General features: G+C 41.6%; 1 protein-coding gene across 3 annotated transcripts; it reads right to left on the minus strand.

Annotated features, from left to right (window-relative positions):
- Nucleotides 1-884: 884 nt before the first annotated feature.
- On the minus strand, nt 885-6457 carry LOC121567521 (serine/arginine-rich splicing factor 7). Of its 3 annotated transcripts, XR_006001115.2 has the most exons (9): nt 6232-6455; nt 5379-5610; nt 4983-5168; nt 4451-4525; nt 4318-4359; nt 4079-4111; nt 3868-3960; nt 2646-3319; nt 885-1340 (listed from the first exon to the last, which is right to left on the minus strand). XR_006001115.2 is itself a non-coding variant. In XM_041877631.2 (8 exons), the coding sequence occupies exons 2-8, from the start codon at nt 5600-5602 to the stop codon at nt 1289-1291; spliced, it is 702 nt and encodes a 233-aa protein (XP_041733565.1). In that variant the 5' UTR covers nt 5603-5610; nt 6232-6457; the 3' UTR covers nt 885-1288. The 3 variants fall into 3 exon arrangements, 2 of the variants coding, with proteins under 2 accessions (XP_041733565.1, XP_041733564.1); XM_041877631.2 differs by lacking the exon at nt 2646-3319 and having other exon boundaries at nt 4318-4356; nt 6232-6457; XM_041877630.2 differs by lacking the exon at nt 2646-3319.
- Between the last annotated feature and the right edge of the window lie 4327 nt (nt 6458-10784).

The following is a 10784-nucleotide window of genomic DNA, read 5'->3' on the forward strand; positions in this document are numbered from 1 at the left end:
TAATTAGAGCAGTACAAATAAATGTTTTGTCATACCCATGGTATATGGCCTGATATACCATGGCTGTCAGCCAATCAGCATTCAGGGCTCGAACCACTGGTTGATGATTATTTACAAAACCCTTAGGCCTCACTCCCTCCAATCTGAGATACCTACTGCAGCCCTCATCCTCCACATACAATACCCGTTCTGCCAGTCACATTCTGTTAAAGGTCCCCAAAGCACACACATCCCTGGGTCGTTCATCTTTACAGTTTGCTGCAGCTAGCGACTGGAACGAGCTGCAAAAAACACTCAAACTGGACAGTTTTATCTCCATCGTTTCATTCATACACTCAATCATGGACACTCTTACTGACAGTTGTGGCTGCTTCACGTGATGTATTGTTGTCTCTACCTTTTCGCCTTTTGTGCTGTTGTCTGTGCCCAATAATGTTTGTACCATGCTGTGTTGCTACAATGTTGTTTTCATGTTGGGTTGCTACCTTGCTGTGTTGTCATGTGTTGCTGCCATGCGGTTGTTGTCTTAGGTCTCTTTATGTAGTGATGTGTGTTTGGTCCAATATTTATATATTTTAAATCCCAGCCCCTGTCCCCGCAGGAGGCCTTTTGCCTTTTGGTAGGCCATCACTGTAAATAAGAATTTTTTTAACTGACTTGCCTAGTTAAATAAAGATAAAATAAATAAAAAAGGAAATAACCATGAATGAAGGTGTTGACCACATGTCAACAAGTCTTCCAAAAGTGATAAGGTGGGGCATAAACTTGAAAATGAAAACCATTTTACATGCGAAACATACCATGTCATTTCCTTTTTTAATATAAAACATATCCATGTAAGACATTCTGTAGATGTTTCAATGTTCTAAAGAATAACAAAACACTGAATGTGTCGAGATTTATTCCAAAATCTGCCCATCATAAACCAAGAAAAGCAAAACTAAAAGTACATCCGTTACAGCTCTTGAAGGCAATGCCACACTGAATATAGTAGATAACAAATAAGAACAAATACAACATTCTGGTTCACAAATCCCACTTCTGAAATTAGCTTTTTGAACTGTTTTGCTTTATTTAAAAAAATGGGACATACGGGAGAGCCATTTTAGGAATGTGACATCATGTAAGGCATGCAGGGTTAGATATAAAGCTAATCCTGTAGAGTAATTACACGGCATCAGAAAAGGAAGGGGTAGACTAATCAATGTAAGGAACAAAGACAAAACAAATAGCTGCAAGGCTAAAGCCAGTTGGTTGGAGGGGGATGGAGATGAGTTTAGTCTTCAAATCAATCCTCGCCTGGGGTGGGGCTCTTTTTCTGGCTTGGAGATCTGGAACGACTGAAACAGACAGAGAGGGGTGTATATAGTACAGGGCAGACACAGCATGTCCACTCAATAGCCAGCCCGGCACCCATCTTGTCCCAGCATGTCCACTCAATAACTAGCCCAGCACTCATCTCAGAACCAAATCACAGCTCCAACCCTGCTGGCCCATAATCAGCGGTGTACTTAATTAGTACTTTCAAGTATTTTTACTTAAGTTGTTTTTTGGGGGTATTTATATTTTTGACAACTTTTACTTCACTACATTCCTAATGAAAATTATGTACTTTTTACTCCATACATTTTCCCTGACACCCAAAAGTACTTGTTACATTTTGAATGCTTAGCAGGACAGGAAAATGGTCTAATTCACACACTTATCAAGAGAACATCCCTGGTCATCCCTACTGCCTCTGATTTGGCAGACTCACTAAACACATGCTTTGTTTGTAAATTATGTCTGAGTGTTGGAGCGAGCCCCTGGCTATCCAAGTCATTTTCTATTAAGGTATCTTTACTTTTACTCAAGTATGACAATTGGGTACTTTTTCCACCACTGCCCATAATGCACTCTGTCCCACTACAACCAGTTTACCTTGGTCAGGACACTTTATAAATACAACACATTACAGCTACATTGGATATCACCAACTTCCACGAATGATATAACATGTAGGGAGGGGAACCCTAATTTTGCATAATTAAATCAACAAGTGAAAGTTCCAGAGGTCAAGGAAATGGAGGAGCTGGCTGTTGAGAGACTGGGATATTTTAAAGGGGGTTTGAGGTGATAAAACCATCCCTTGCATTTTCACACAATAAAACAAAAGACCAGGGTAGGAGCTGAACTTTGCAAATGGCACCCAAAACCCTGAAAAAACCCTGACCAAATAAATGACAAAATACTTGCCTTTTGCAAGCCCACATCTTTAGAATCCTACCTTAATATGGTAAACTATCACCTATGTACAGAAACTTATTTAAAACCCAAGGGAACAGCGCAAACATTCAAAAAGGTTTACCTAATATAAAGAATCAGGACAAGCCACCATCAAGGTATGTTATTTTTCAGAAGTAAATCAGCTACATTCCCCCTAAAAAAATCCTACACTGTATCACTACACCCAGGATTATATGTAATGTATTCCAAAGATAATATTTAACACTCATACACCCACCCACAGACACACACATACACCTGTGGATTCTGACAGTGCATGCTCTGTTTAGTTGAATGTTAGCGTACAGTATGTTAGGGAGTATCAGACTATACGTCTGCGTTCTGATCATGAATGACATTGACTCTTGGGTTTTGGTTACCTTTGGAGACAGTGGCAGAAACAACATGTACAGAGAAGCGACGGATGCTAGAACTCGAAGACACACTCGGAGGGTCTTGAAGTCTGATCTCTCGTCAGCTCTCCTTTCTCACCCTCTCAGAAGCTAAGCAAGAGGCCGGGCTCTGTAGGGAGGGGGCCTTAACTGGTCGACTGAACTCGGCTCAGCGTTCAGGTCTGTGGTGCGTGGGTTCTGGGAGGGAGTGGGGTGGGTGGAACAACTGTGTGTGCGCGCGTAGGATGGATGTGTCTCGTCAGAACGTGCGTTGGACGACCTCTTTAACCAGCGTGGCGCAGGCTGATTTCTGGTCAGCCCTTTTCACCCTCCGGGAGGATGTTAACACAGCAAGGATGACCCTGGTCAGTGCTTGTGCAGTCAGTCGACTCCCCACACTCTCTCTTTAAAAAAAGGCCTGCTGCGATTGGTCCCTGGAGTCTGATCACGACAGATTTCTCTTTTGGGTTTTTGAGGTTCTCTCGCCCTCTGAAGCTAATCAAATTGAGGCTGGATCTGAGGGAGAAGAGAAAAGAGAAGAGCCCCACTCCCCCCAGCCGTCACCCAAACAGCCCCTCTGTCTCCGAGTATAGGCTCATCTGCTCTGTGTGCGACTCTCTGAAGCTAATCAAGGTCTGGCCAGGTCATTCTAGGAGAGGGACCTCCAAGAGAAAAGAACATTAAAATCAGGTATTTGTAAAATATAAAGAGGGGGGTTTGGGGTGGGGCAGTGTTCCTCACTCTAGCTTGGGGTGCGTTAAGAGTCCCTGACTATGTTTTCTCTCCCCCTCCTTGGCCCCATCTCCAGCAGCAGCCATCTCTCTGATGAGTTGTCGCTCTGTGCGTTCTGGAAGGTCGACTCAGCAGACTTCGGGTGGAGGCTGGTCTGAGGTTGAGGGGGCAGCTACCCACGACTTACCTGATCACACCTTGCCCTGTCTAACAGATAGCAGTATACCTAAACTTAAACTGAGTCAATGTGTGGACTGTCATCTCTGACATTTTTTGATTTTATGATTAAAAGAGGTGGGTGGGGGGTGGGGGGAGCTTCCAGCACATTTGCAAAACAATATTCAAAATCGACCAAATTAAGTATAATTAGCAGTATTGTACAATATGGGCTACAAGACAGACGATCGTTTTAAGTCATGGCATTTACACAGTGCAGTAGCAGCTGTGAAGGTATGGCTTGACGAGGCAGCGAGCTTACCTATTCCTCTTATGGCTGGGAGAGCGGGATCTGGAGCGAGAGCGGGACGCCGAGCGCCCTCTGGCCCGGGACCCTGACCGAGAACGGGAACGACTGCAACACAATAAACATGGGAGCAAAGACGCAGGAACACCAACTCCAGATGGGATCAAGAGACAGGACAGCTTTCAAGAGGAAATTATTGTGCAACTGTTATACGAAAGTGGCTTACCTCCTGGACTTGGACTGCGCAGGGGAGCCGGACCTAATATGGATGGGTGAAGTGTTTTAAGTGTTTAAAGAAAATGACCTGTTTTGAAGCCAACAGATAAATTAAATGAAAACAATTAAATTAATACATTTGCAGGAACAACAGGTTTGCTCAGAATGCAAATGTAGACTATACTTCCTATGAAACCAATAAGAAAAAAATGCAATGTCATCAGCATGCAAAATTAACCGTAGACTTACCTCTTCCTACGTTTGGGATAAGATGGGGAGCGGTGCCTGCTGCTGTGTTGTAGGAGAGAGACCAGTATCAGCACAGGGAGAGGTTTGAATGAGAGTAGCAAAGCAGGGGGTAGGAGGAGAAACTCGGACTTACCGGTTATTGCTGCGGGAGCGGGATCGATAGCGGCTGCCACGTGACCTGGAGCCGGAACGAGACCGGGAGCGAGATCTGGAATACAAGAAACAGGCTTTGATGTCTCTAATACAGCGTTTTTCTGTGAAAGGTGGGTTGCGAGTTATGAGAATACATCTATAAACACCCATTATTTCTACTTAATTTGGATCGGAGGACGATTTGGGTCACGGGAAGACAGTCAATTTCTAATTTGGGGCTCGAGCTGAAAAAGTTTAAGAACCCCTGCTCTAATATATAACCCACAGTAGTGAAACAAAGAGGACGGCATTGCCCCTCAGCAGTAGAGACGAATCCAACCAGGTCAGCATATTTTGTCTGTGCTTAATAGTTTCTCGATAACATAGTGACATTTTTCTCAAACCTAGGGATACTGTGATGTAATAAGAACAATGTTGCATAAGGGGAAAACCATAATCTGCATTATGCTGAATTATGACTGCTAATCGCAGTATATCAAAGGCAGCCAGTAGACATTGGGCAAGAAGAATACCTGCTCCGACGACCTCCTCCTCCCCTCTTGCTGAAACGGTAGCAGTCGTAGGCATAGTGGCCCCTGTCCCCACACTGGTAGCAGCGATCTTGAGGGTCAAAGTGGCGGCGGCTGGGGCGGCCATGTTTGGTCTTCCGTGACATGCCAGTGGACAGCTCCACACGGATCCGAGAGCCGCACAGCACCCTGAGGTAGGGAGAGAGGGCAGAATTTAGTGATAATAGGGTAAGAAAGAAAACATAATGTAATACTGGGCAACATCTGCAAGATTATGGCCTGAATTACAACAATTAATATCCCAAAACTGAAAACACACCCCTTCAACAAAAATATCTATAAACTGAAGCGAAAACATTATGGGCTGTGAAATGTGCAGATCAATATAAAGTTACTCACTTTCCATCCATGCCTTTAACTGCATCCTCTGCGTCACGGGCATCCTCATACTCCACAAAGGCGAAACCTGGGGGGTTCCTGGCCACCCAAACGCTGCGTAAAGGTCCATAGTAACTGAACGCCCGCTCTAGCTCACCCTTGGCAGCACCGTTGCCCAAGTCGCCAACATAGACCTTGCAATCAGTGTTACGAGAAGAGCTGCGAGAAGACGAGTGATATGACATCTTCCCACCTGAGGAAAGATGGAGAAACTGTCAACATCCACAATGAACCAGTTAATTAGCTAAAGTTAGTTAAAAAGTAAACATAGGAAAATTGAGCTGTGCTTGAGAGCATGAAGCTAGTTAGCTAGCTACTAATATAAATAACATAGTTAGCTAACATTAGCTATAAATACAAGCTACCGGGTGCGTTGCACAAGGTAGATAGCAGCTGGGATAGCAAGCAAGAAAACAACTAGCTAGCCAGGGGTGTATTCATTACGGAAACCGTTTACCGTTTAAGAACCAAACGGAAGCTAACAGAGCAAAACAATAGTTTCTATTGGACAAATTCGGTAGGTCCCTCCCCGTTTCGTTCAGTTTGCTCTCGTTTAAGAAACGTTTTGCAACGGAAACGGCGTAATGAATACACCCCAGCTCTGCGCTTGCCGTTTTAATACCCTGTTATCTCTGACAATGTTTCTTCCTTATTATACTGTGTAGCTAACAATTTTATCGCTAGTGACATACTCAATAAATTAACCAGAGACGATATAGCTAGCTAGCAAGATAACGTTGTTTCTATCTAGCTTCCTTATAAAACTAGCTAGCTACGCTAGATATCAAGTAAACAATGGCGTCCGCGCGCTTACCTTTATCCCCACAGTTCCGCGATTTATTTATCAGTCTCCGCTCAATTTACAGAAATAAAACATGGGCGAAACGTCTTAAATTATTTCTTATTTTGATGACTTATTTTACAGGATTTCAAATTCTTCACTAGCCAACATACCTATTCGCTGTCAGACTACCCGTGCAATAATGCACTTGCGCAGTAATTTGCCCCACTACAGTGAGGTCATGTGGTGTTTTTCACATTGGTTATGATGGCCTTGGCATTTGGCAAACTGGGGGCAAGAGGACGGTCAATCTGCCATACAGGTTTGAGGGAAGTCTTGATTTTATACCTAAAAATGTTCCATATATATTTGTATTCTTTTTGAGATTACGATATACTGAATACAAATATAAACGCAACATGTAAAGTGTTCCATGAGCTGTAATAAAAGATCCCAGAAATATTCCATAGCACAAAAAGCTTATTTCTCTGTATTCTTTTTGAGATTGAGATATACTGAATAAAAATATAAACGCAACATGTAAAGTGTTTCATGAGCTGTAATAAAAGATCCCAGAAATATTCCATAGCACAAAAAGCTTATTTCTCTCTACTTTTGCTCACAAATTTGTTTACATCCCTGTTAATGAGCATTTCTCCTTTGCCAAGATAATCTATCCACCTGACAGGTGTGGCGTATCAAAAAGCTAATTAAACAGCATGATCATTACACAGGTGCACCTTGTGCTGGGGACAGTAAAAGGCCACTCTAAAATGTGCAGTTTTGTCACACAACACAATGCCACAGATGTCTCAAGTTTTGAGGGAGTGTGCAATTTACATGCTGACTGGAATGTCCACCAGAGCTGTTGCCAGAGATTTTAATGTTAATTTCTCTACCATAAACTGCCTCCAATGTCGTTTTGGAGAATTTGGCAGTATGTCCAACTGGCTTTACAACTGCAGACCACGTGTAACCACGCTAGCCCAGGACCTACACATCCGGCTTCTTCACCTGTCTGAGACTAGCCACCCGGACAGCTGATGAAACTGTGGGTTTGAACAACTGAAGAATTTCTGCACAAACTGTCAGAAACCGTCTCAGGGAAACTCATCTGCATAGTCGTTGTTCTCACCAGGATTTTGACCTGACTGCAACTTGGCATCATAACCGACTTCAGTGGGTAAATGCTCACTTTCGATGGCCACTGGCACACTGGAGAAGTGTGCTCTTCACGGGATTAATCCCGGTTTCAACTGTACTGGGCAGATGGCAGACAGCGTGTATGGCGTCGTGTGGGCGAGCGGTTTGCTGATGTCAACGTTGTGAACAGTGCCCCATTGTGGCGGTGGGGTTATGGTATGGGCAGGCCTAAGCGACAGACAACGAACACAAGTGCATTTTATCGATGGCAATTTGAATGAACAGAGATACTGTGACGAGATCCTGAGGCCCATTGTCGTGCCATTCATCCGCCGCCATCACCTCATGTTTCAGCATGATAATGCATGGCCCCATGTCGCAAGGATTTGTACACAATTCCAAATGGTGGTCACACCAGATACTGACTGGTTTTCTGATCCATGCCCCTACCTTAAAAAAAAAAAGGTATCTGTGACCAACAGATGCATATCTGTATTCCCAGTCATGTGAAATCCATAGATTAGGGCTTAATGAATTTATTTCAATTGACTGATTTCCTTATATGAACTGTAACTCAGTAAAATCTTAGAAATTGTTGCATGTTGCGTTTATATCTTTGTTCAGTGTATAAGGAGAGAAAGTCTTGAACGGCAGCCTACTCATGTAATTTAAGTTGTTTTCAATGTCGTCTGTCACTTGTGTTCAAGTTGTCATGCAAAAAATTATTACACAGACACAGTAAGCGTTGAAAATAAATAAACTATATTAAATATGGTCAACTTGAGTTGATTACATAGTTGTTTTTTTCAGAACACATTACACCTCATGCCATAGGTTCTCCAAAACAAGTTTCATTTTTTTTCATCCTTTGTTTTTCCTTTCATAAAAAAATTAAATATAATTTTCAAATAATTTATTACAGTATTGAATAAATGTAAATATCACATATCTTCTTTAAGTCAGTCACTATTCCATACAAATGTCAGGCAGAGAGAAAGGTTCACAGATAAAACTGCACAAAGGACACATTGAAGAGCAAGACCTGGAGTGGGTCACCCCAATACAGAAAGATGAGGGGCACGAACACAGACACAGAAATATCATACTCCAACAAACTGACAACCAACTGATCAAAGACGTTCAGACATAGACAGGAAAAGTCAAGCTTTCTTTTCACAGCTTTTATAGGTAGTGAATAAATAAGTAGACTGTAGACACGTAATCAAAAAATGACAATTCACCTGCTGCTAGGCCAAGTCGACATTGCTCAGTTTGTTGCAAGCATCAGCAGACCACGCAAGCAGCCACACAGGACAAGAAGAGCAACTGTTTTGGGATAACCCGATCCAAATGTAAACCTAGACGTCCAAAACATACCACGCTAACACACAAAGGGTTCAAGCATTTGCACATAGGATGACATTTACAGCACACACACAAAACATCTGGGAGTGATATCTAATCTACAGCAATGGCAAAAGCCAGATAGTTAACTAGAAGTCATCAAAACACTGAACATTGTAGACAGTTCTATTCAGGGAAAGGCATATCATAACCAAACCAACGACCACTGTAAATGGCCTGTAAATGTAATCCTATATATCACAACCCTGAACAAGTTGACAAGATACTCGCAATGTCCATGACAAATTTGTACGTAAACATGCTAATCTCACTTGATAGTCTTCAAGTGAATTAAATAAATATATGTTGGTTGGCAGAGGGCGCAACAAACACTGAGTTGACTGCTCATCAAGATGAAAGCAAATAAGATTCCGGTTTATATTGCACATTGCAACTACTCTCTTTGAAGCATTGTAACGATTCAAATGGTTTGCTTCAAGGAGCTGTTGAACAATAAAATATAATTAATAAATATAAATAATTTAAATAATCTGGGCAACAGAAATGTACATGTAGGCTACAAAAACATATACACAGTGATTTAGTAGGAGATCAATTAGACTTCAGCTAGTGCTACATCAAATGAACAGTTCAAGTGGAAATTTGTCTTCAAATTGGACAATTAGAGAAATATCAAAATGTCTCTTTATTACCTGCCTAAACCATTGGCCCTATATCTATGGTGCTTCCACCATTAACAATATAATTTGAAAAATAGAAAAACGTCACTTCTGGATTTTATTTGATGAAGAGATAAAAAGTTGCTTTTCAAAAGTTGACAAAGACTGACAGTGGGGAAACACTGAGGAGGGCCAAGGTAACTGAAATCTTTGTTGATCTTATGTATGTTATACAAGCAACAATAACCATATTTATACATGACTATTCTCAAGTGTGCCTTTACTATTTGAATCAATAAATCTGTAGTTTTGAGGGGTTCAATTTGTTTACTCAGTTTATTTCCAAAATGTCATTACTCTTTAATCCACTTTTTGCATTTGTAATATTTAAATGTTATGAATTCTCACTGGTTGTACTGATTGACAACTCTACAGTTCAACTAGAGTTCAACTATCCTGAACTCTAAAATAAGTGGGGAAAACTCCCATATGATATAACATCTGTCTCTAGCATTGTGCAGCATGTTGACTCAGAGCCTCACTGCTGTGTTCTACTCTCTCCATATCCACCACAGAACACCTGGCAATACTGAGATAAACACACCTCCATTTTGTGTCAGCCTTGTTGTCTTCTGTTATTCTACATGTTTTCTTAGCGACTCAGTAAGTCCGGTGATTGAACCACATGTAAGGACCATGGACAGCCTTGTAACAGTTCACTACCCCTCCCCATCTCCCACTATCTTATTAATTGCACTTTCATCTCATTGAGATTGGGGCAGGAGTAACAATATATTATATAGTAGAGTCAAATCCAGAGTAAATACAGTATCCCTAAGTGGATCTTTCAAGAATATGTTATTTCAGTTTGTATGTAATCATATATTACCTCTGCCACTCTTCTTAACTAAGTAGTAGAGATTGCTTACTGGTTCCACATATTGCACACTAATCAATTTGGTTTCTGATGCCCGCTCAAAGCATACACAAGACAAGTAACATTTTACTACATATTAAATACTAGACTTTAAGGCATTAAATGGGTATGATGCAGAATGACTGTAGTGAAGATCAGTAGTTACTCATAACAGTCTGTACCTGATGAGAACATAATGAGAACTCACGGTTTGAAATGTATTCTCTCCCAGTTTCACTGTTACGCAAACGGGGATGTTTGGATTTCAAAAGGTAAGAAACCAGAAGAATAGGAGCATTTGAACCAACACTGTTGGACAAGTTGATGTACTGTAAGCCTCACTCCAAAATAAGATAACTTATATGCAATGTTCTTAAGTACTGATGGTGGCCCAGTGTTGCTGTATTTTGGGACAATTAGCTGGGGTTGGGTTGAGCTGATCTCAGACCAGCCTTTACTGTAAACAGGTGAGAAGCAGAGGCAGTCTGCATGCTCTTCACAGG

This window comes from Coregonus clupeaformis, chromosome 6 (assembly GCF_020615455.1).
Source record: "Coregonus clupeaformis isolate EN_2021a chromosome 6, ASM2061545v1, whole genome shotgun sequence".
NCBI classification, from domain to species: domain Eukaryota; kingdom Metazoa; phylum Chordata; class Actinopteri; order Salmoniformes; family Salmonidae; genus Coregonus; species Coregonus clupeaformis.